The sequence below is a fragment of the Lepidochelys olivacea genome, assembly GCF_965140295.1.
Source record: "Lepidochelys olivacea isolate rLepOli2 genome assembly, chromosome: 2".
Classification (NCBI taxonomy): Eukaryota; Metazoa; Chordata; order Testudines; family Cheloniidae; genus Lepidochelys; species Lepidochelys olivacea.
In genome coordinates this window covers 225,349,391-225,375,273 of record NC_140412.1, presented here as the reverse complement: position 1 = coordinate 225,375,273, position 25,883 = coordinate 225,349,391, and the positions used below count along the sequence as shown (strand labels likewise).

The window sequence follows — 25,883 nt, the reverse complement described above, 5'->3', positions numbered from 1 at the left end:
TGGCGCCAGGCTCTCCCCATCATTGTTCCCCGGCACCAGTGCCCAAAAAGAAGACTAAAACCCCAGCACCAAGCAAAAAGGGCAAAGGACCCACTTAGTGCTGCCCGGCCACTCCAGAGCTGCATGCTTGCACCTCCCCGGACGGGGCCCATAGCCCTGTGAAAGGTCCACCCGGTACCGACTCCCGGGAGCAGCATGGGATCAAAAGCCCTGATGGCACCGACGCCTTTATAGGCTCCCCCAGCCCTGAGAGAACACAGGCCTCCACCCACGCCACCGATGTAGCATGCGTCCCAGGACCAACAAAGGCTCCCCACAAGGAAAAGCCAGCCGCTAAGACCCCTCGGAGGGCAATGGAACGCCGCTGATCCCCCAAGATGAAGCAGTGCTCTCCACCTCTGCGCCGCAGGTCGCCAGAGTTGCAGCCCAGAAGCTCTGGGGCTCGCCCTCAGTTACCAGCGCTGCGTTCGCAGTAGCTAACGTCTCGATGCAGATCACCTAGAGCAAGACGCCAGTTTCCATATTATTGATGCTGCTCGCCCTCCTGCAGATCATCCTCTAGGTGCAGGTCCCAGTCGTGTGCATCGTGGGAGTGCTCCCCGTCATGTCTCCAGTCCCCGTGGCACCGGTCCCCTCGGTACCAGCACCAATCACCTCATTCTGGGCACCGGTCCCTGACGGCAATGGTCAGCAAGCAGACCCAGGCATCGACAGCCCCACTGTGGTCACCAGAAGGGGATTCCTCTGACATGGAAGACCAGTTCAGCCTCTTGCCTAGTCTGCACTGGCGCGAATGGGAACCCGAGGCCACGGCGACAGCACAGACTTTGCAGCACGGCCAGTGCAGTGGCCTTTTTGCGGCACATAAGGAATGCCAGTTGTGGTGATGACCCCTTCTCACCACAGATCGGCCGCCAGCTCAGAATAGCAGCTGGCAGCACTGGGATCAGTGCACGAGAGATGCCTGGCGGTTGAAGCATAGGGAATGGTGCCCACCCCTAAGCCTCCCTCCCGTGTGGGAGAAGATGCCCCAGAACCTCCCCCGGCGGAACTTGGGCCTGGAGCTGGAGGAAATGGCTGAGCAGATGCACACCTTGTTTAACCTTTTGTCAGCCTCCACCCCAACCTGTGTCACACTGCCAGTGCATGAAGGTGTCTTTAAGATTGCCAAGGGTCTCTGGCAAACTCCTTCCTCCATTCCTCCAACCTCAAAGAGGGCCGAAAAGAAGTATGTTGTCCCGCCAAGGGGGTTTGAGTACCTCTATATCCTCCCCCGAGCTTACTGGTGGTCTCTGTGGCCAATGAAAGAGACAAAAGGGCATACCAATTTCACCCCCAAGAATAAAGAGGCCAAACCGTTGACTCTGTTTGGTAGAAAGATTTATTCACTGGCCAGTTTTTCAGTTCCAGGTGGTGAACCATCAGGCTCTTTTGGGCCGTTACAAGTTTAACTTATGGGACTCCCTCCATCAGTTCAAGGAATCCCTTCCACAGGGTTTTGCCCAGGAATTTAGCACGCTGGTGGAAGAGGGCACTGTGGCTGCTAGGTGCTCCCTCCAGATGGCATGGGACAGGGAGGACTCGTCAGCCAGTGGTGATGAGGCGCAGCTCCTGGCTTCAGACTGCAGGTCTCTCCCAGGAAATGCAGACTTCCATCCAGGACCTCCCCTTTGATGTGAATGGTCTCTCTTGAGACCAAACAGATGTGAGGTTACATGGGCTGAAGGACACCAGGGTTACCCTTCGCTTGCTGGGAATGCATATTCTGCAGCCTGCAAGGAAGTAATTCCGGCCGCTGCCTAGGCCTTGGCAGTCTCGCCAGGGACCTGCAAGAAAAAGGGGCAGAGACGCTAGTTTCAGCCGTCATCACCCTTCTTCCTCCCGCTGTCCTGCGTTGCCCAGTCTGGCAAAACACCCCGGGGTCCAGAAGTACTTGTTTTGAGGGTGTGGTCGAGAGTAACGCCCCAGCCACCTGCCAAGATCCACCCCACTCTTTCCTCAACTGTCTTCGTCTCTTCCGTTTGGCCTGGTCCCAAGTCACCTCAAACCGTTGTGTGCGGGACATAGTGTCTCATGGTTACACCCTGCAGTTTTCGGCTGCCTCTCACTCCTGTCCCTCTCCAGGAACCCTTCTCACTAGCACCTCCTCATTCAGAAGTTTGAGAACCTCCTGCACCTGGGGGCAGTGGAAGAGGTTCCTTGGAACATGGGACATTCCTCCAGGGGAAAGGGGTTCTATTTCCATTACTTCCTAATCCCGAAAGCAAAAGCGGGCCTGAGACCCATTTTGGACCTGCGACACCTCAACAGGTCTCTCAAAAAGTTGAAGTTTTGCATGATCTCCCTGGCCTCCATCATCCCCTCCCTGGATCCGGGAGACTGGTACGCCACTCTCAACTTGAAAGATGCCTAGTTTTACATCTCCATATTCTAAAGTCACAGACATTTCCTCTGTTTTATAGTAGGCAAACACCATTTCCAATTTATGGCACCCCTCTTTGGCCTCTCTTCGGCTCCAAGGTTCCAGTGGCCACTTACCTCAGAGGTCAAGGGGTCCAGATTTTCCCATATTTCGATGTCTGGCTCATTAAGGGCAGGTCTCGGAACCAAGTACAGAGAAGCCTCGATCTCATGCATACCACCTGCCACGACCTAAGCCTGTTGATAAAAGAGAAAAAATCCACTTTAAGGCCAGTCCAATACATAGAGTTCATAGGGGCGGTTCTCGACTCCATATGAGCCAGTACCTTCCTCCGGGAGGTGCATTTTCAGGCCATGTAGGACTTGATCTCCCATGTGAGGAACTGCCCACTCACCATGGCTCTCACCTCCCTGCAGTTGCTGTGGCACGTGGCCACCTGTACATGTGTGGTCAGTCATGCACGGCTCCACCTCCGGTCTCTGCAAGCGTGGCTGGCGTCGGTTTACTCCCGCAAAAGACAAGAGCTAGACTGGGTGATTAGGATGATTAGAGTGTTGGATCACATCCTGTCATCCCTGTATTGGTGGTTGGATGCCAGGTCAGTGTTTCAGGGAGTCCCCTTCGCAACCCCGTCCACATCACTAACCCTAGTTTCCGATGCTTCGGACCTGGGCTTGGGAGCCCACCTGGTCAAGCTGAGCACCCAGGCCTCTAGTTGCAGGGCGATCTGGCCCTCCACATCAATGTCAGGGAGCTCTGAGCGGCTTGTCTGGCCTGCCAGGCCTTCTTGCCCCACCTGAAGGGCAAGGTGGTGCAGGTCCTTACGGACAATACCGCTGCAATGTATTACATCAACAGACAAGGTAGAGTGATGTCGTCAGCCCTCTGCTAAGAAGCTCTGAACCTTTGGCACTTCTGTGTGCAGCACGCCATTCATCTGGTAGCCACAGACCTGCCCGGCACCAAGAATGTACTAGCGGGTCCCCTCAGCAGGACCTTCTCATCTCGCCACAAGTGGTTGCTCCATCCGGAAGCAGCCAGTATAATCTTCCAGAAGTAGGGGACTCCCCAGGTGGACTTGGTTGCCTCCCTAAAGGAAATGCTACGTGTTCTGTTCGCTCCAGGGGATAGACCGGGGTTCCCTGTTGGATGCCTTCCTGCTTCCTTGGTCAGGAGCCCTGATGTACGCCTTCCCACCAGTGCCGTTGATCCACAGAGTCCTTGTGAAGATCAAACGGGACAGGGTGAGAGTCATCCTTATGGCTACCGACCAGCAACATGCCGAATCAGTGCTAGCGAGGCCACTTGCGAGCTAAGCCGCTGAGGCTCCCTCTCTGGCCAGACCTGCTGGCCCAGAACCATGGCAGTCTCCTGCACCTGAACCTGGAGGTGCTGCACTTGACAGCATGGCTTAATATAGACAAGCGGGAAATGGGTAGGAGAAAGTCCTCCACCAGAGCAACCTATGGGGAAACGTCAAAAAGATTCACATGCTGGGCCTCGGATTGGCGCTTCTGGGCTGAGTAGGCCTCCCTGGAGCTGATTCTGGACTATCTCCTGCACCTTAAGCTCCAGGGCTTGTTGCTGTCATCAGTTAGTGTCCACCTGGCTCCTATTTCGGCTTTCCACCCTCCCTTCCAAGGCAGGTCATTCTTCGCTTACAACATGACAGCCTGGTTCCTGAAAGATCTGAAGATTTGAATCTCATGCTGTTGAGGCTCATGGGGCCTCCCTTTGAATCTCTGGATTCCTGCTCTCTTCTCATTCTCTCCTGGAAGGTGGCATTCCTGGTGGCGGATGCGTCTGCCAGCAGTGTGTATGAGATCAGGGCACTTACGTCAGAAGCACCCTATACAGTATTCTACAAGGATAAGGTCCAGTTGCGGCCGTACCTGGCGTTCCTGCTCAATGTAGTCTCCCAGTTTCATACTGGCCAGGACATTTTCTTAACGGTCTTCTTTCCAAAGCCCCACAATTCCAAAGAGGAGCACAGGTTACGCACCCTGAAGGTCCAGAGGGCGCTGGCCTTCTATATCAAAGGGACACGGCCTTTCCGTAAGTAAACGCAACTGTTCGTTGCAGTGGCAGACAGGATGAAAAGGTTGCCCAGTGTCTGCTCAGAGAATTTCATTCTGGATCGCAGTCTGCGTTCGATACTGCTACAAGCTGGCAAATGTGCCTCCACCTGCCATAGCCAAAGTGCACTCAACTAGAGTGCAAGCGTCGTCAGCGGCCTTCTTGGCTCAGGTGCTGATCCAAGAGATTTGTAGAGCTGCTACCTGGTCATCTGCCCAAACATTTATGGCCCATTATGCACTGACCCAGCAGGCCCGGAACAATGCTAGCTTCAGCAGGGCAGTGCTGCAAGACCGCAAACTCTGAGCCCACCTCCATTTGCACTGCTTGTGAGTCACCTAGAATGGAATTGACATGAGCAAGCACGCAAAGAAGAAAAAAGTTACTTATCTTTTGTAATTGTTGTTGTCAGAGATTGTGTTGCTCATGTCCATTCCATTACCCACCCTCCTGCCCCCTCTGTTGGAGTTGCTGGCAAGAAAGAACTGAGATAGCGTAGGGTTGGCAGTGCCTGATAAACCGGCACATGAGCGCAGCTCTCAAGGGGGCACCACTGCTGACACTACGAATACTGCTGAGGCAAAAATCTCCAATGACCACGCACATGGACGCGTGCACACCTAGAATGGAATGGATATAAGTAATACAGCTTATACCCTAATCTACTTAGTAGTGTCATCGAAATTGGGACAAAGCTGACCAATACTGCACCTCAAGTAGTTATCCATTTTTAGAATATATAACTCTGTTTTCAGTCTCTTAACTTGAACAGGTTTATGGGTGGTCAGCAAAGGCATTCCTTGCAACAAAGAAGGTTCAGGATTTCTATGTTTACACCCTGAATCCAGTCTCTAGAAGAGTACCTAACATTGTCTCTCAAGGAAATGCAGCTGTAATAATTTGGGTTTTCCCTTTTCTTCCTTTTTAGGCTGTTTGCGTTTCAAAATGTACACCAAGATTCAAGCAGTGTTGACAATCTTATCTGTATTTCTGTAATTCCTGGTTCATTCTCTTTTTAGAGTTGTTCAAGGTCTCTGCGGGTATTCCAAAATTTAGGATTTGAAGTGAGTCTGTTCAAAAGTTCACAATCCACAGAGAAGCCAATGCGCATGTCTTTGTTATTTTGTTTGTTGTGTAGGGTGAATTAATCAGCCTTTAGGTAAGGGGGCCATTCTCTTGTTAGTTCCCTTTCTGCTAATTTTGTTTTCTCTGTATACAATTAAAATTATCCAAGAACAGTTATTGTGGGTGAAGTCTAGCCCCAGTGAAGTCAATCCTATGGCTCAGATTGACCCTCACCTTATTTCAATTGTACAGGTAGAAGAGGGTGGCTCAGAAGGTTCTCTTTTCTTTTTTCTTTTCTTTTCTGTAGTTTTCTTTAAGCTTTTTTTGCTCACATGTTCCCTGTTGTGATGAGGACAAAGGAGATAATGAGTATTCATTCAGCTTATGACATTGCATTGTAGAAAGTAGTTTACCATTTGATCCTCAAAAACAATTTGCATTTTCTATGATACAGCAGGTGTCCATGTGGAAATATACCCCATTTGTAAACTATTTGTGTATTTCATGTGGCAGATGTCTCAAGCTGTTTTGCTGTATTTCCAGTAAAAGAGCAAGTCGTGACAATTCTGGAATCCATGTTGACACATCTACACCCAAGCACCATCTGGAAGCCATGTATCTGATGCTGTATACTGACTGCCATCCTGAAAACTAGCAGTAGTAAATCTGGAAAAACTTGAGGGATCCACTGTTAACTCCTTATGTGTCCATATGATTTCAACCAATATCATCTCCTTTCCATTTAGGGACTCTGGGAAGGGTAGAAATCCAAATTCACTCAGTATTAGAAGAGTGTGAAAGCAATGGGGATTTACTTAAGCACTGACCTTGTTATTAAGGATTAATGATCACCAGTGGACACGGACAAATAATTCTGGATGACATTCATCCCAACTGTAGAGGGCCTACTCAAGGCCCTATGCACCACATAAACTCCACTTAAACTAGGAGTTTATACTTAGCCAGAAAGGTTTTTGGAGCAGGGACTTTGTCTCACTATATGTTTGTACAGTATCTAACACAGTGAGGCTTCAATCGTGATTGGGGCCTTTGGAATATTACTTTAATATGAATAATAAAGGCCTTTCATAGTCCATCTGCACTGAGGTCAACTTCACCCCTTGTACAAAAGCTACATGACCATTTTACATGGGCCTAGATTAATTACTGGTCAGCCCATAAAACATAGTGCATACCAGCTGCTTTTGAGATATTCTCCATCATAATTAAAAAGCATTTTTCTTTCCTGCCTCACTTAATTCTCTCATTAATTTTCATGAAGCTCTACCTTGGGTTGTGAGCAAATGTAATAATGTTTTAAAGTGAGAGTAATTGAGTAGGTTTCTTTATCTTCCTGTCTTAGAGTTTTAATGTGCCTTCATTATTTTTCAATTTGAACCAATCTAAACAATTATCTACTGTATTTATGACTTAATTTTTCAGGGAATGTCTTGGTGAAGCACATGAACCTTGTGACTGCCAAACATGGAAGAACTGGCTGCAGAAGATATCAGAAATGAAACCAGAAGAACGTAAGAGTGGTTTTTGTGGGATTTTTAACAGCATTAAATAAGAACTGTATGGTAGTTAAGAAATGATGTGAAAGAGGGGGGAGGAACAGGTTTGATCATTTGTCCTGTAGAAATCATCTAATTGAAAAAATGGTGCTGAAAACTGTATAATTCTTTATTTTCCCGTTTCTTTAACTCTGAATTTCCTTGCTCATGTCTTAAATCAAACCCTACAGATTAGAGGTTTGTTTTGGGTAACATTATAGGGGGAAAAGTTACCTAAAACATATATGTTTTTAAAAAATCCTAATACAATACATTTACCATAAAGTCAGAAACTGGTTTTACAAGAGGAGCAGCAGTGTCCATGTAAATAACTAACCTGTTTCCCCAGGCCAGGAAGGATTAAATGCCACGCCCAGAGTCTCTTCAGGCCTTTTCTTCTGGGAACTATTTATTGTTTGCACTGAACGTCTTGAGCACCTCCCACTTAAAAAACAGTTCAGCATAAATGCAGTGACCTCTCCCCTGATCCAGTGGCTTCCTTGCTAGCGCGTCTTCCTTAGTTAATCTGTGGCAGAAAGTGAATTATTTTGGTAAATTGGAGTTTCAGCCAATTTTGAGTAAAAGCACAGTAGGAAAAAACAGACTTTCATATATCTATTTCTAGATAGATTGATAGATCTTGTCAGAATTTAAAGGGAAGGGGTTAAAAAGCTCTGATACAGTACTATAAAATCCTCTTACCTGTAAAGGGTTAAGAAGCTCAGCTAACCTGTCTGGCATCTGACCAAAATGACCAATAAGGAGACAAGATACTTTCAAATCTGGGTGGGGGGAAAAGGTTTTGTCTGTCTGTCTGATGCCTCTGCCCGGAGACAGATCAAGAAAGCAAGCAATTCAACTCCTATAGAGTTAGTAAGTAATCTAGCTAGAAAATGCATTAGATTTTGCTTTTGTTTTTGACTTGTGAAATTTGCTGTGCTGGAGGGAATGTGTATTCCTGTTTTTGTGTCCTTTTGTAACTTAAGGTTTTGCCTAGAGGGATTCTCTGTGTTTTGAATCTGACTGCCTATGAGATTATGTTCCATTCTAATTTCACAGAGGTGCTTCTTTTACCTTTTTTCTTTCTAATAAAGTTCTGTTTCTTTTAAGAGCCTCACTGATTTCTCTATGATCCTAAGACCCAGGGGTTTGGGTCTGTGATCGCTTTGTAACCAATTGGTTAGGATATTATTTTCAAGCCTGCCCAGGAAAGGGGGTGTAAGGCTTGGGGGAATATTTTGCGGGAATAGGAACTCCAAATGGTCCTTTCCCTGATTCTTTGTTAAATCACTTGGTGGTGACAGCATACCCCCCCAAGGGCAAAAAGTTTGTGCCTTGGGGAAGTTTTACCCCAAGCTGGTAGAAATAAGCTTAGGGGGGTCTTTCATGTGAGTCCCCACATTTGTACCCTAGAGTTCAGAATGGGGAGGGAACCTTGACAGATCTATTTTAGCCAGAAGATTCAAAATCACTTCTTCTCAGTTAAGTCTATTTCTATACCAAATATTCTGAGTAGTTTCAATGGCAGAGCTGTTTTTGTTTTTCTTTTAAATCACAAGATTTTTTTAAAATCTTGTGATTTAAAAAATATATATATATAAAATATAGGCGCACGTGCACACACACACACACAGCTTCCCCCTTCACAGTTTTGATTCTTTCGGTTTGGATATGGGAAATGCATCTTACAACTGGAATGAATTGGAAATCCAAGACTTTCATAATTGTTGTAACGGTAAGCTCTTCAAGTGGCCTTCTGCACATTCCTACTCTGGCATGTGCCCATGGTACCATCAGGACCAGAGGAAGCTTCTAGTAGCAGTGCCTGTTGGAGCGCTCTTGCACCTTCTTCTCCTTTCTCTTCCCCTTGTGGCTCTGTACATTTGGAGAGCGAAGCTAGAAATGGGTTGTGCATCAGCCACCTCCTCCAATGCTGAGTTGGAATTAGAACTCCAAAGAAGAATCATTCCAATGTGCAGTGCTGCTAGAAGGTTCCATTTCTGGCTACGCCATGAGTACATTCTAAGAATGCAAATGTGCAGAGGCCACTTGAAGAACTCTGGATACAGGTCAGTAATCTTTATCTTTATAATGTTAAAAATATTGGTTATTTTATCAGTGTAATTAGATTGATTGCTTACAATTTTATTCTGATTTCATGCCGGCTTATTGCTGTAACTCTGTTGCCGCTCCTATTTTACACCAATGTTAAATGAGATCAGAATTAGGCCCTTTGTGTGTCTACAGCATTTAGAACATATAATGTGGTATGTAAATGTTAATTATGATTATAAAACCATTGTTAAATTAACTAAGCATTTTAAAATAGAAGTTTGCTTGATATCTTTGAAAATTTCAGATTCCCTCTTCATGCTATTTTGAGATATTTCCTGATTTTTTACTTTACAATGGAAAGTCCAATTTAATAAATATCATCTCCCATTAGCCCAATTTACATTTGTATTTTCTTTCTGTAATTGTTTTAAGTATGCTTTAAAACTGCTGTAGGCTAAAACTGCTTTCACACAGTTTCGTCAGGCAGTGTGGATGAGGCCAAAACATATTAAAAACTTCCTCCGCCCACCTCCCAGATTGTGTTCTAGAGCTTGGTAGGAAATCTTGTAATCCCCAAAAGAGTCCCAAAGGGCTGAGTATTTATTTTCTAAAGTATTACCTATTGTACATGGTTTGGCTCTTAATGCTATGTCCAGAAGTCATTTCCATAAATCTTAGAGAAATAGAAGCAGCTGATACTTAAGTATAAAAAAAATGGGGGAAGGGTGAATAAGTCTATTTAGAGTGTAAACTTTTGGGGTAGGGACTGTCTTTTGTTCTGTTTGTACAATGCCTAGTACAGTGGGGTCCTGATCCGTGACCAGGGCTTGTAGGTGATACAAATAATATTACCATTATTTATTAATTAATGTAGAATAACATAGGACACACACTTATTTGGAGTGATCCGTAGAAACAAGTATAAAACTTAAGTATCAACAATGATTTTTTTAAATTCCTAGCATGGGTCTTGGACTGTGTTAACATCTTATAGTATATTTAATAAATTATAATGTAAAGCATAATAAAATATACAGATGCATTCCCAAGCTGATTGAGGTGTGGAATGTGACCTTTGACTTTTGTCGTATTTGTTAAAGCATCTTAATTTTTGCCTTACATTACTTTTGTAACGCATGCTGTAGGTTTATGAGGAAATTAATGTGCACTGTCAAGAATTAGGGAAACACGCAGACTTCTTAACCTACTTTTTACAAAAGTTGATATGCAGATAATCTTAACTTTTCTATTTTTTTTCCACTTTTTTCTCCCAAAGTTGTGGGAGTTAGTGAGGCTTATGAAGATGCTGCCAACTGCCTATGGTTACTAACTAACTCCAAACCGTGCGCCAACTGCAAATCTCCAATTCAGAAGAATGAGGGCTGCAACCACATGCAGTGTGCAAAGGTATAAAGAAGTTTATATTGTTTATGGTGGAAAGCGTAACTCAAGTTGTATATACATGTCTATTTTGTAAATGCAAACATACAAAGCCTCTGAAATCACAGGCATGGGATCTAGTGGAACTTCTAAACCAAATTGCAACATTGGCAGATAGAAAGAAGCTCTAATGTATTAAGATAAAAGCAGAGTATTTGATATGCAATTTCATTAAGTCTTTCTTACAAGATACATTTTGGCTTGGCAGTGAACACTCATTACATGGGTTGAAGGACAATAAACAAAGAGAAATGACGAGCAGTAAACAAAGAATAAAATAGGAGGAAAGACTTAGAGGAAAACTATACAGATCTTTGCATTGCCACTCTTCTTTAATGACCTAAAAGAGAAAGTGAATAGCATATTTAATTCACAGAAGATACTAAATTTTGAGGCATTGTGAACACTAATGAAGATAGAGAAATAATACAAAGGGAAATAAGGTGAGCTGAAAATATCAAAAGAAGGTCAGCTTGGAAAAATGTAAACATAGATTTTCAAAGGGAGTGAGATACCAGGAGAGCAGTAGTTCCAAGAAAGACTTTAAGGGTAATAGTAGACAGAAATTAGATGCAAGTTTTCAATACTTCACAAAAATAAATAGGTTTTGCATAGCAATATTTTCTATGTCAAAACCTCTTTATCTAACATTATAATTACATCTCAGACAACTCTTTTTTCAAATGAACTAAAAGCAGAAACTTAAAGTACTTGCTTTTTAGTCAATGGATAGTGTGACAAAGTTTCTCCTCTGCCTTGGTGGGTCCTGCGCTTTCCGGCGGATTTGCTTGCCTCAGAGGTTCACGGCAGCCCTCAGTTTGGCCACTTTTGCCACTGGCTCAAACCTGCTGTTCACTCAGCTAACCTCATGACTAGCCAGCATGGGACACAGGGAAGAGAACAATCCCCCGCAGTCTCTGTTGTCCCACCTAGTGGGTCAGGGACAGGCTAGAGACCTTCCCCTCTCAGTCCAGGTCAGCTTCCCCTCTCAGTCCTCTGAGAGCTTCCCCTCTCAGTCCAGGTCCAGACTCTCAGTCCAGGTCAGCTTCTCTTGTGTCAACTAGGGAGTTGAGGGAATGGGGGGAACCTGGGCCCACCCTCTACTATTGGTTTCACCCCACGGCCCTGTGGATCGCAGCTGTCTACAATGTCTCCTGTAACATCTGTGTGACAGCTACAACTCTCTGGGCCACTTTCCCCATGACCTCCCTGCAGCACCTTCTTTGTCTTCACTGCAGGACCTTCTTCCTGATGCCTGGTAACATTTTTATTCCTCAGTCCTCCAGCAGCACATCCTCTCACTCCCAGCTACTTACATGCCTCTCCCTAACTGAAGGGATGTCTTTCTTTTTTTAACCATGTGCCCTGATTAGCCTACCTGCCTTAATTGGTTCTCGTAGCTTCCTAATTGGTTGCAGGTGTCCTAATTAGCCTGCTTGCCTTAATAGGTTCTAGCAGGTTCCTGATTGTTCTGGAATAGTCCCTGTTATCTTACCCAGAGAAAAGGGACCTGCTTAATCTGGGGCTAATGTAGCTACCTTCTACTACTTTCCTGTAGCTATCTGGCCTGACCTTGTTACAATAGGTTATGTGAAAGTAGCAAAAACAGCTTATATGTCCATTTAATAATGTCAGGTTTTCAGATTAAGAAAGGGGTATCTGTCACGACTCAGGTTTCAAACACTTATTTGTGTAGGTTGGTTGGCTTCTATCAAAATATACCTTGGGTTAGAAAACAGTTCTTTCTCTCTTTTTTCTAGGAGTCTGTCTCTCCATACCAAGCAAATGGCTTTTTCTTTCTGCGCCCATCCCATTCCTCCTCACTTTTCCTCTACTATATTTAGGGATTTTGTTGTTTATGCTACCAGCAGAAACAGATCCTGCCTTGCCCTCACTGGTTCATTCTAGGTTTACCATTTATCTTTTTCTTTCTTCAAATGAGCTCAACTCGTGCCAATAAGATCAACTCAACAAGATTTCAAGTGTTGCATACTATAGGCTTGATTGGCTTTCACCATTAAACATAAGTTAGCGTCACTACTTCAGTTCTACCAGCATCTGAGGTACTAACTAGGGAGCAGATTCTCCAGTCTGCTAAGAGCGCTTTGCACCTTGTAAGCAGCACAAAGTGGCTTTAAAATGGCTAGAGATAACTGGTATTGAATTCCCCTTCTGTAGGGGAACTCACCATCATCAGAAAGCTGATAGAGGCAATTCTGCTACTTCCTGTACCAGCCTCCCCTCTTCCTTATATAAGAGGAGGGGGAAGGGTTATGTGAGCTGTATTTCAGGGCTGGGCCCCATGGCGGAGTGGAGCTCCCTTATATACTTGTTCATCCACTTGCGTAAGTTCTGTTACAGACTTTAGGCCTTTGGCGGCAGTTAGAGTAGTCTCCCTGCTGCTCTAATTTCTGCCAGATCCTAGTGATTGAGTATTAGAAAATCAAAACTGGCTCCCTGCAGCTGCCACACTCCGTTTTATATGTCCACACAACCCAAAGTGCAGAATTGGGTCCTAAATGTTTAGGACCATGATTTTGAGAAGTCATTGGTTTTTCACCAGACTCTCTCTTTATTGGCTGTCATTTATTCCTTATATACGCTAAATCAGTTCAGGATTGTTCTTTCTGTATCCTTCCAGGTCTTCTAGCATTCTTCTTAATATCAAATAGATGGGGAAGCATAAGATTTGTAAAGGACATAATAGGGGAGAGACCTCAGTATTGATGCAAAAAAAGTTTATTAATAAAACAGTTATAATGTATTATAATTTTAGGTTATTATGTAATTGGCTTCACTGTTACTGAATTTTAGGCCACTGTTATTTTCATACGCAAGATGCTTGGGGAATACGATAGCTCACATGCTTATGTTTTTTGGTTAATCTGGGTTCATTATAAAATAATGAAATGTTCAAGCTAATTAAGGAAATTCCTAGGAAATGTCTGCATTCTGTCATCAGTGAGAACAAAGTGTCAAAGAGGATGACACCACCTTGCCTGTAAAACTATATTTATTACCTTCGTGTGTGTTCACAGACTCTTGTATGCAGCTTTATAGCTTCTGTTTTGTTTTACCATTCTGTACTATTTTCTTTTTACGTTTATCCTTTGGAAGATGTATATAAATGTTAGTAATTGGGATTTTGACCTTGTATAGAGTATTTGATAAGTGTCTTTAATTGCAAATTGTGAATGTACAACAAATACTAGGTTGTAAATCTAGGAACCATTTGCTCAAAAGGCAAGCAACCAAGAAGACTCATTTATGGTTGATAAATGTTTTATGGAAGATATTGGTTACTTCTAACTCATGTTTCTACTCAAAGGTGAAAACCTTTGTTGTCCTTCAAATGCTTAATATGTGTGACAGGGTTGGGCCGGATGGCTACAGGAGAGTAATAGAAGGCAGATATATTAGCCCCAGGTTAAGTAGGTCCCTTTTCCCTGGGTAAGGTAACAGGGAAGGTTTTTTTTTTTTTTTTTTTTTTTTTGAAACAGAAAGGAAATTTATTTGTAACAGTTACAAAGAATACAAAAGGATAAAAAAAAACTTAGCAACAAAACAACGCAATCAAAAGGTATAACACAACAGCTTTCAGGAGGGAGAGGTGTTCAGGTTAGCCCAGGCCCAGAGCGGGGGGGCTTCCTCGACACTCGTGGTCTTCCACCCTCCTGAGTTACCTGGTGGCCTAGAGCGGGGGGGCTTCCTCGACACTCGTGGTCTTCCACCCTCTCGAGTTACCTAGTGCCGCGCCCAGGGTCACCGACCCTCCCTCTCCTGAGAGTGCCCGACAAGATGGGCACGGCTGCGGGGTGGGTGGTTGGGAGGGAGGGGGGTACACCCATGTATTATAGGACCCCTCCTAGAAGACAGTAATGATGGTATTCACAGCAACTAACGGCTGTGACTGGCGGCTCTCGCTCTTTCCCTCAATCAGAGGGTCAGACGGAGGGAACCGGACGGGGTCACCGAGCAGAGAACCCCGGACAGCGCCCACCGCTCCTCGAAGGTGTCAAGGGAGTCGGTGGACGCTGCCCAGAGGAACTCCGCCCGGATACGTGAATGTACTGAGAGTCGGAAAACGGCCTCACAATCGCAGGACGCCTCATGAGCCAACCTCCGCTCTCTGGTCTTATAAATGGCTGTTTTAGCCAAGGCTAGGAGGAGGCTAACCAGGAGATCCCGCGACTTGGTGGGGCCACGGATGGGGAGTGTATAGATAAAGAGGTGGGGAGAAAAATGAAGCCAAAAGCGCAAAAGAATATTTGTGAGGAGCCGAAAAAGAGGCTGCAATCTGGCACACTCTAAATAGACGTGCGCCAGGGTTTCCCTCACGTTGCAAAAAGGGCAAGTCTCCGGAAGGGAGGTAAAACGTGTCAAAAACACGCCCGTGCTCACAGTCCCGTGAAGGAGCCGCCAACTGATGTCCCCGACGGGCCTCGGGACCAAGGTGGAGTACAGGCTGGCCCACCGAGGTTGCTCACCCTCCAAAGGTGGTAAGAGATCTCGCCACTTTGTATCGGGGCGGGACACCAGGGTGCGGGCATGAAGGGTATGGAGCGTGAGTGTATATAAATATTTCCGTGATGCAACTTGAAAACCGACCGGTTGCAGTTCATGCAGCCGGCTCGCAGTGAAAGGATGAGGGGTGTGTTGGGATCGGCAGGGTAGGGGCCCGATGGAAAGGTCCGGCGGGCCTGGGGTAAGGGATGGGCGGGGCGCGCCCTCGCACAAGGCTCGGCTAACATAAGCCCGAGCGGCGGGGGTCAAAGCGGCCCCCACCTCCTGAAGCACGCGCCGGGGGGTGCGAAGGCTGGAGAGCCCCATGCGTCGAGCGAGCGTCAGGGGATCCAGCCAGTCCCCCCGGTCGTAGTCCAGGAGGTCCCCGACCCTCGTAACTCCCGCCAGGACCAACCTCTGGCGCACCGTGCGGGACTCCGCCGCCTGCACACAAAGTTGGGGGTTGTGTAGCAGGGGCTCCGTGAGGAGATCTGCCCCCACGATGGCCGCCACGGACCTGGTCGTTGAGAACAGTTTCCAGGCCCGGAGGAGGTCCTGGTAGAAATCCGGTAGCCCAGAGAGGTCTCGCGGAAAACCTCTCGGACAAAGATAAAAGAGCTGTCGGTCATATCGGAGCCCATGGAAGCGGCGTAAAAAGGCATGCGCCAATATGCTCCACGTCGAACTACCTGCACTATAAAGGAGCCTCTGCAGGGCCTGGAGGCGGAAAACGCGGACCTGAGTGTACAGACACTTCAGGCCCTGCCCTCCTTCCTTCAGGGGCAAGTGGAGAACTCCAACAGGGGCCCAGTGCAATCCTGACCAAAAGAACTCCAGAATCAATCTCCGGAGGTGGGACAGGAAACCCGGGGCCGGGGCTAGGGTGTTGAGCCGGTACCAGAGCGTGGACAGGACTAGTTGGTTAAGCACCAGTGCTCTCCCCCGAAGGGAGAGACATCGGAGTAGCCTCGTCCATTTCCTGATCCGCTCAATCACACCGCCTTCCAAATTTTGCCAGTTCTCCGGCGGAGAAGGGTGCGTGGCAGAAAGGTAAACGCCGAGATAGAGCAGAGGGCCGGCACTCCACCGGATGGTCTGAAGCGCGGGTGGGAGGGGGCTTACCTGCCGCCAGCCCCCCACCGCCAAGCCAGAGCTCTTGACCCAGTTGACTCGGGCGGAGGAGGCTGCCGAAAAGATGGCTTGGCATGCCTCCACTCGCGCCAAGTCGCCCGGGTCCTGGACCACGAGGAGGACGTCATCGGCGTACGCCGACAGGACCAGTCGCAGCTCCGGCTCCCGCAGCACCAACCCCGTCAACCTCCTGCGGAGGAGACAGAGGAAAGGCTCGATCGCCAGAGCGTACAGCTGGCCTGAGAGGGGACACCCCTGCCGCACCCCTCGCCCGAAGCTGACCGGTTCGGTCAGGGTCGAGTTGAGCCTAACCAGACACTCCGCGGAGGCGTACAGCACCCGGAGAAAACTCACAAACTGAGGTCCGAATCCAAACGCTCGCAGGGTGCTCAGGAGGTACCCATGATCCACCCTATCGAACGCCTTCTCTTGATCGAGAGACAGGAGGGCGAACGACAGACCGTCTCTCCGCCCGAGTTCCAAAAGGTCTCGGACTAAAAAGAGGTTGTCAAAAATGCTGCGACCCGGGACAGTATAGGTCTGGTCTGGGTGAATCACGTCCGCCATCACGGACCCTAGCCGCAGCGAGATTGCTTTCGCTACGATTTTGTAATCCGTGCTAAGGAGTGAGAGGGGACGCCAGTTTCGTAAATCGCGGAGGTCCCCCTTCTTCGGCAGCAAGGCGAGCACCGCTCGTCTGCACGAGAGAGGGAGGGCCCCGCTCTGCAAGGACTCAGCCCAGACAGTGACTAGGTCTGGGCCAAGGATGTCCCAGAACGCGCGGTAAAACTCCACGGTCAGCCCGTCCATGCCCGGAGATTTATTGGTGGGCATGCGACGGAGGGCGTCCGAGAACTCGGCCAGGGTGAGAGGCAGCTCTAGCCGGTCTCGGTCGCCCACGCTGACCGTGGGGAGTTCCTCCCAGAGCACCCCGCAAGCGCCAGGATCGGTCGGATCCGGGGAGAAAAGATTTGCGTAGAAGTCACGGGCCCTCCCACACATCTCCTCCGGATCCGTGAGGGGGGTGCTGTCTTCCGCTAGAAGGCAGGTGACGTGTTTTTTGGCCCCCCTCGTTTTCTCCAGGGCGTAGAAGAAGCGGGAGCCGCGATCCATCTCCTGAAGGAGGCGGATGCGGGACCGGACAAAGGCACCTCGGGCCCGGTGGTCCTCGAGGGCTCGAAGTTCCTCCCGCTTCTCCCGGCACGCTCCGCAGAGGGACGGGTCCCCGGGGCTGGCGGCCAGGCGCCTCTCTAGCTCTAAGACCTCCCGTTCCAACTGCTCTATCGCCGCATTTCTCCGTCGGCTGGTGCCCCGAGTGTAGTTGCGGCAGAAGAGCTTGGCGCGCACCTTCCCTAAATCCCACCAGCGCCGCACCGAGGGAAAGGCACGCCACTGCTCCCGCCAGGCCAGCCAAAACTCCCGGAAGGACATCACAAAGCTCTCGTCCTCCAACAGGCTGTTGTTAAAATGCCAGTAGGCCGGCCCCGGTCCCTCTGCACGGAGGGAGACCGTGACGGCAACCAAATGATGGTCGGAAAAAGGGGCCGGCCGAATGGTGGAGGAGTGGGCCTGTGAAAGATGGAGACGGGATAGATAAATACGGTCTAACCGAGAGCGGTGCGACCGACGGGCCTCCACCCGAACGAAGGTAAACGTGGAAGTATCATCTGGGTGATGGTCACGCCAGACGTCCACTAGGGAGTGATAGTCGACTATGTCTCGAAGAATGGTCGCGGCGGCCGGGCTCGGCTCGGCCCCCGAGCGGTCCCGTTCCTCGAGGGTGGTGTTAAAGTCCCCTCCCAGGATCAGGCACTCGTGTGAATCCAGGGTGTCGAGAAATTCGGACACCTGCTGGTAAAATTGCGGCCGCTGTGAGCTCACTTGCGGGGCATAGATATTAACAAAATTGACCACAAGCCCCTCCAAACGAACTCGGAGGTGCAACAAGTGGCCCGGCACGGCCTCAGTGACTCCGAGCACCTCGGGCCGCAGGGTGGGGGAGAACAGGGTCGCCACTCCAGCTTGCCAAGCCGTGCAGTGGCTAAAGTATACCCCGTCCCCCCATTCCAGCCGCCACCTATCCTCGGCGGTTGGGTCCGTGTGGGTCTCCTGCAGGAAAACCACAGAGTACCTCCCCTCCCGAAGGTAGGAGAGCACCTGGGACCTGCGGAGAGCCATCCTACAGCCCCTGGTGTTCAGGGTTACAATGATGAGAGGTGTCATGCGGAGGGCTGGGGGGGTGGGGAGTTCTCAGGGGTGGGGGTACTCATGGCCCCCGGCGGGTCGCGTAGCAACCCGTGTCCCATCCCGTGAGTAAGTAACTCTTTCCGGAAGCTGCGGGCCCGCTCGTAGGCCGCGGCACCGCCCTTCCCTTGCCCTCTACCCTCCCTCATAAGGGCTCTCGCGGCCCGAAGGAGTCGATCAAAGTCCCCCCATTGCTGGAGAGCCAGCTGTGCCCTATCGCGGGCACCACGGCATCGTTTCAAGAACTCCCGTAATGCATGCTGCAGCTCATGGGGGGGTAGGGTTACAACTCCCAGAGCAGTCCCTGGTGGGGCTTTTGATGCAGCTTCGTGGTCCGCTAAGGCGGGTAGGCAGGGTGCGGACCGCCGACGGGGTGTCTGACAGGCTGGGGTTACTAACTCCATCTCGTGCCTTGGGGCGGACGGGGATGGCAGGGGGAAAGGTGCAACTCCTGGGGAGTCGCAACTAGAAAACATAAAGACTGCTCCCTGGGGGGAATCTGCAAAAGGCGGAAAAGAAATAACCCCAGGGGCGGCGGTAGCCTTGCAGGAGGAGGGAGACTGAACCGGAATAGGGGTGGGGGCAGGGGCAGAGGTAAGGCCCTGGGCTTCAGGAGGCGCACAGCGAAAAGAAGGCGCCTCCCGAGCAGGGTCGGGGGTGAAGGGGCAAGGGAGGGGGCTCCGAGGAATGCTAGGTACTGGCTCCGGGGTGGTCGTGGCAGCCATGGCCCCAGGCGGTAAGCCACTTTCCGTGGGGTGCTCACCCGGAAAGGCAGTCAGGGGGAAAGGGCATGGGGAGAGGGGGTCTGGGGTGAAATTGCCCAAATCGAGGCCGGCCGGCAGTAAATCATCCCCTCCCTGGGTGACCGGGGTCAAATCCAGGGCTTCAATCTCTGCGTACACAGAGGAGAGGCCGACTCCCACCACCCCAGGGGCCTCTCCGCTAGGGCCCGCCTCGGCGGTCACGTCGGGGTTCGTTGGGAGTTCAGGTGGTATCTGGTTAGAAGGGGCTTCCCCCGGGGCTTCGGAGGGGAGGGTCCCCCGCGGAGGGGGGATTCCACCCTCCAATGCTGGTCTATCTTCACCTCCCGACACCAGCGAATGGATCTCACTCGTGGCCGAGGCGGGAGGCTCAGGGTCGGTACCTCCCTTCCTGGTCTTCCGGGGGGCTTCCGCGTCAGATGAATGCAGCGGAGCTCGAGCCCTCCGCTTGCCTCGCTTCCCCTGGACTACAGTCCAGCCCTCCATGGCGTCGTCCGGGGGTGGAGTAGCAGGGGACGGAGCGGGGCGCGGAGGCAGAGGTTCAGGGGTTTGGGGGGGTAGCGGTAAGGCAGCATTAGGGGCGGGGGGTTCTCCTTGGGGCGAGCCCTCTCCTGCACCCGGTAAAAGCTCTGCCACACCCCCCTCCATAGGCTCTGCCGAGGTGGTTACGGCAAGAGTGGGACTCCTGTGGTCGCCCGGGCGTTGTTGGAGGGGTGCCTCTTGGGCCCGGACGGGGGCAGCGGTGGATCGGGTGGGAGGGGGGGTGGTGTCGGGTGCCGGGTGGCCAGGGGTGTCGGCAACAACAGGGCCGATATCCCGCCGGGTCTCGGGGGTCTCAGGTGCCCCTCTCCCCCGGGCCAAAGGGCAGTCCCTGCGGACATGCCCTGCCGAGCGGCAGAGGTAGCACCGGGCCTCTCCGGTGGAATAAAAGACCCTATAGCGGGCTCCCTGGTAGGGAACTAGAAAGGACCCCTCGAGCGCCTCTCCGTCACGCACCCCCGCCGGCAGTAAAATCTGCACTTGCCGGCGGAACGATAGGACGTGACGGAGGGCGGGGTCCTTGCAGCCTAACGGGAGTGGGCTAATAACAGAAACAAGCTTCCCCAGGGCAGAAAGAGCAGGTAACAGGGCAACATTAGGTAAAAAGGGAGGAACGGAGGTGAGGACGAAGCGAACGCCCAGATCTTCTAGCGGTTCCAGGGGGAGAAACACCCCCCCCACCACTAGGCCCTTCTCCACCGCCTCCTGGGCGGCAGTCTCCGAGGCCAGAAAGAGAACGACCTTCCCATACATCTTGGAGGCCGCCACAATGGCCATGGGTCCTACCACTTTCGCCAACGCCTGCACGTATGCCTCCACGTGGGGCGAGGCGGGTACTAGGAGGCAACGAACACCGTGCTTCCTGGTCAGGGCGGGAAGAGGGCCCCGACTACTAGTAATGGCAGCGGAGGCAGTGGAAGGGCGAGATGAGGAGGCGGCAGGTGAGGGGGGGCCTGTCGCCACCCGGGCATACGTCCTGGGGGCCGGGGGAGGGATGGTCGCAGAGCTGGTGGAGGGAACAGCTGGGAGGGGTGCCGCGATCGATGACGAGGCCACTGTGGTGGGGGCGGCCTCTGCCACGGAGGGTCCAGCGGCATTAGCGGGGCCCTTCCCTTTTGGCCCGCTTCGATTTTTCCGTCTAACTGGGGGGGGGTTCCTAAAATCTAGTGGGGCAGGAACCAGAGCAGCAGTAGTAATCGCCCCGGTGCCTCCCACTGCCGATGCCCCAGCGGGGGCGGTGGCAGGGGTTCTAACAATGGAGGCGGTGGGGAAATCTTGAGGGGTGGGCAGGAGGGTAGATGGGGAAGGGGCAACCAATTTCGGTGGAGGGGCCTTGCGTCCCTCCTTCTCTGCCATTGTAAGCAGGGAGAGACAGGGAAACACTGGGAGGGGGGGGGGGCAAAAATCGGGGTCCGGTAGTAGGGGTAGGCTATGGGGTAAACAACCCGGGGGGGGGGGTGGGGGGAGGACAACCCACCACAAGTGTCCAAAGAGTCTCGCTTGGTTGGGTGTTATGCCTGGTCCAAAAGGCAAAGTCCAAAGCAAACAGCTGGATCCGAAGGCAGATGGCAGATTGCCAGCAGGGACGAAGCAGCGGGGGCCGTGATAGTTGTAATAGTGGTGGGGGGGGTTGGGGGCACCGATGGATCTGGGGGTAGCTCCCTGCTACACCCCTGTGCCGCCGCAGGCGCAGCTGAAATGCAGTCAACTCCCCCCCCCGAGGGTAGAAATTCAAAAGAAATCCCTCAGTCTTACGGCCTCTCTCCACGATGATTCATAGCTGCCCGGGAGTTCTCCGGCCTCTGGCGTCTGCTACAGCTGTTGGCTCTGTCCCAAGGCTCTCGGAAAAAGTCCAGGCAAAAAGCAAAACAGCTGGGTCTGGGGGGGTCCACTCCCCTCTCCGGACAGCAGGTTGGCAGTCCTCCCCCCCTCCTCCGGGGGTTTCAAGTAAGCAAGGAGCAAAGTCCAAAAGCAGGCATCGGGGGGGGGGGTGTGCTGGCGACCGGCCAGCACACTGACGCAGCTCAAAAGAACGAAAAAAAACGAAACCAAAAAAACAAAGCGTCCGGCCCAAACGCGGGGGGGGAAACTAAGCAAAAGGAAAAGTGTGAAAAATCCGGGCCGGGGGGCTTTAGGAGAGAAGGGAAAGCAAATAGCTCAGGAGCGAGTGAAGAACGATTCCGGCTCCTTAACAGGGAAGGGTCCAGAACAATCAGGAACCTTCTGGAGACAATTAAGACAGACAGGCTGATTAGAACACCTGCAGCCAATCAAGAAGCTGCTAGAATCAATTAAGGCAGGCTAATCAGGGCACCTGGGTTTAAAAAGGAGCTCACTTCAGTTTGTGGTGCGCGGGTAAGGAGCTGGGAGCAAGAGGCGCTAGGAGCTGAGCGTGAGAATGCATACTGTTGGAGGACTGAGGAGTACAAGAATTATCAGACACCAGGAGGAAGTTCCGATAGTGAGGATAAAGAAGGTGTTGGGAGGAGGCAATGGGGAAGTAGCCCAGGGAGTTGTAGCTGTTGCACAGCTGTTCCAGTAGGCACTCTAAACAGCTGCATTCCACAGGGCCCTGGGCTGGAACCTGGAGTAGAGGGCGGGCCCGGGTTCCCCCCAAACCTGGTCAAACTCCTGGTCAGACACTGGAGGAGTTGACCTGGACTGTGGGTTCATAAAATGGCCAAACTGAGGGCTGCTGTGAAGCCCCAAGGCGAGCAAATCCGCCAATAAGCGCAAGACCCACCAAGGTAGAGGAGGAACTTTTGTCACATATGCTAGAAGCTTATTTTGACATGTATATTTGCAAATATTGTATATGTAAATGTGGGCCTTCATATAATCACTGCGTGATATCATTATATGAAAAGTTTCAGAGTAACAGCCGTGTTAGTCTGTATTCACAAAAAGAAAAGGAGCACTTGTGGCACCTTAGAGACTAATCAATTTATTTGAGCATAAGCTTTCGTGAGCTACAGCTCACTTCATCAGATGCATACTGTGGAAAGTAAGAAGATCTTTGTATACACACAAAGCATGAAAAAATGGGTGTTTACCACTACAAAAGGTTTTCTCTCTCCCCACCCCCTCTCCTGCTGGTAGTAGCTTATCTAAAGTGATCACTCTCCTTACAATGTGTATGATAATCAAGGTGGGCCATTTCCAGCACAAATCCAGGTTTTCTTCCCCCACCCCCCCCAACCCACTCTCCTGCTGGTAATAGTTTATCTAAAGTGATCACTCTCCTTACAATGTGTATGATAATCAAGGTGGGCCATTTCCAGAGGCATATCAGAGGCTCGTTCACCTGCACATCCACCAATGTGATATATGCCATCATGTGCCAGCAATGCCCCTCTGCCATATACATTGGTCAAATTGGACAGTCTCTACGTAAAAGAATAAATGGACACAAATCAGATGTCAAGAATTATAACATTCATAAACCAGTCGGAGAACACTTCAATCTCTCTGGTCACACGATTACAGACATGAAAGTTGCGATATTACAACAAAAAAACTTCAAAACCAGACTCCAGCGAGAGACTGTTGAATTAGAATTCATTTGCAAATTGGATACAATTAACTTAGGCTTGAATAGAGACTGGGAGTGGCTAAGTCAGTAACCTATTTCCCCTTGTTTTTTCCTACCCCTCCCACCCCAGATGTTCTTGTTAAACCCTGGATTTGTGATGGAAATGGCCCACCTTGATTATCATACACATTGTAAGGAGAGTGATCGCTTTAGATAAGCTATTACCAGCAGGAGAGTGGGGTGGAGGGAGAGAAAACCTTTTGTAGTGGTAAACACCCATTTTTTCATGCTTTGTGTGTATAAAAAGATCTTCTATACATTCAACAGTATGCATCCGATGAAGTGAGCTGTAGCTCATGAAAGCTTATGCTCAAATAAATTGGTTAGTCTCTAAGGTGCCACAAGTACTCCCTTTTCTTTTTGCATTATATGAAAAGTAAGATATTTTACGTACAAATATAGCTAAGCCATTTGATGCTATAACTGGTTACTAATGTAAGAAGCCATTTGAGTATAGAAATTATTTACATTAATTGGGAAATTAGTTAGTTACCTGGCAATGCGTAAGCAGCTCCTTATCAAGCTCTTAAAAACCAGAAGAAACTTTCCAAGGATGGTACAAAGAAAAGACAATACTTTCTTTGACCATTTACATTTAAATACTCTCTTTAAGAATCTTTTATATTTAAAAAGGCTGTTTTAAGACCTGAAAGACCTGAAGACTATTTTAAGAGCTGACTATTTCAAGAGCTTTTATATAGGAAATAGGAGTATTTTGACTCATTTGAAACGTAATTTCTGCTCCTATTAAACACTGACGGATCTAAAGGGATAGCTCAGAAAATGAATTGATTTAAAAGAGAGAGTTAAAACTTTAAATATCAAAAATCAATATACCCATAAAACTGAAGAAGAATAACAACTCTGCTACATATGCAATAGCAGCTTTAATATTCACGAGCTGAAGATGGTACCAGCACAGTCCAATAAAGACGTTGAGCCAATGGAAGATGACAGCAGCTGATATTTAAATCCAGCTATACCCCTGAAAGAGGTCTGTCTTCCATCTTCAGCGAGGCCATGGAAAAAGAAATATATATAAATTTCTCTGAACTGAAACACACTCTCTTATGCTTATACCCTTACCCTTATGTACTGTTACACACACGTGCTCACTTACACTCTAGCTCTCAGCGCTCATCTTAGTTTAGACTGTTCATTTAATCTTTACAAGCAAACAAAAAACAACAAGACAGCTAAGAACAATAAAACAACAGCACAGTATCAAGAGGAAGCAACCTTCCAACCCACCACTGCTTCTGCAATGTCATCACAACATCGAGAATTCAGCATCACTGGTGAGATGGAGTTTGCCAAAGCACTGCCAAGGGATTAGATTTAATTTGTTCTTGGACTAATTTTAACGCAATATTGAAATTCTATTATAATTTCAGTGGTTAACAGCTTTTAGTGTTAAACCCCAGATTGTTTAAACTATATTCCTGGAAAAGAGACATAAGCAAATATTGATAAACAGAGAGAAGTTGTGGGATTTAATTTGAGTTTAAGATCATTAATATCAATTTGCATGTCTTGACCACTGCTTGAATGGCTTCTCTTAAGTAAAAAGGAAAGGAGTACTTGTGGCACCTTAGAGACTAACCAATTGATTTGAGCATAAGCTTTTGTGAGCTACAGCTCACTTCATCGGATGCATACCTTAGTCTCTAAGGTGCCACAAGTACTCCTTTTCTTTTTGCGAATACAGACTAACACAGCTGTTACTCTGAAACCCTTCTTTTAAGTAACCAACTTAAATACCTTCTTTAGTTTCATAGGACTTAAACTGACTTCCATGATTTCAATTGGAGTTAAGCACCTAAATACTTCTGAGCATCTGGGCCTTAGTTAAGATCACTCATCTTTCTTATTCATAATAAAATTCACAGATCAATGACATTGAGTCTCTATGCAGCCCTGGAGACAGACCAGACCTGTCAATTAGAGACATGGGATGTGTGGCTCCACCTCTGAGGAACCACCAGTTTTTCATCTGTCTCTTCAGCTTCAGGCAGGCAGACCATCTCCTCCCTGCTGAAGAGCAAATTTGAAGAAGAGGAGGAAAAACAGGCTTAAAGTCACTAGGCTGTCTTGGTCTGCTTTTATCAGCACAGGGGGATTCCCTTTCTCTTCAGAGTCACTGGGATTCTTCATGCCCTGGCTCACCCATGTGGAGTTCAACCTAGTGGAGAAAGCTAAGAAGGCCAGATGCTGTGTCTCCTGTATCTCCCCTGGATAGAGATTTGTGCCTTCTCTGCAGAGACTCAGGCACCTCTCAAGTGCTAAGGCTAGGATACAGTTTTCTATGGCCTCCCCCCTCAAGCAGGAGAGCTTCCAAGAAGCAGCAGCAGCCCTTCAGCTGCAAAATCACCCTTGGGACAGGTAGCAGCCCCAAGAATGATGGCTCCTTCTTCCACACACCCGCATCTGGCAGGAATATAGGTTAAAGTAGAATATCAAAGGGCCAAGGAAGCTCCCCTCCTCCAGCTGCTGGAGCC

The 25,883-nt window shown here is 49.2% G+C and overlaps 1 protein-coding gene and 1 long non-coding RNA gene across 7 annotated transcripts in view; one reads left to right on the top strand and one right to left on the bottom strand.

The window, feature by feature from the left end:
- ANKIB1 (ankyrin repeat and IBR domain containing 1) overlaps positions 1 to 25,883 on the top strand; it is a 159,389-nt gene that overhangs the window by 113,485 nt on the left and 20,021 nt on the right. For all 4 annotated transcript variants that reach the window (XM_084621477.1, XM_084621478.1, XM_084621476.1 and 1 more), the window contains exons 10-11: positions 7,007 to 7,095; positions 10,451 to 10,581. In XM_084621477.1, the coding sequence (XP_084477603.1) occupies positions 7,007 to 7,095; positions 10,451 to 10,581 (220 nt within the window). The remainder of the gene's footprint in view (positions 1 to 7,006; positions 7,096 to 10,450; positions 10,582 to 25,883) is intronic.
- On the bottom strand, positions 1,364 to 21,764 carry LOC311517012. 3 transcript variants are annotated; one of them, XR_014710560.1, is made up of 5 exons: positions 21,271 to 21,542; positions 7,457 to 7,645; positions 5,798 to 5,902; positions 2,539 to 2,658; positions 1,364 to 1,826 (listed from the first exon to the last, which is right to left on the bottom strand). It is a non-coding gene; the product is annotated as an uncharacterized lncRNA (long non-coding RNA). The 3 variants fall into 3 exon arrangements; XR_014710559.1 differs by lacking the exons at positions 5,798 to 5,902; positions 21,271 to 21,542 and adding an exon at positions 21,549 to 21,764; XR_014710561.1 differs by lacking the exon at positions 5,798 to 5,902 and having other exon boundaries at positions 21,271 to 21,539.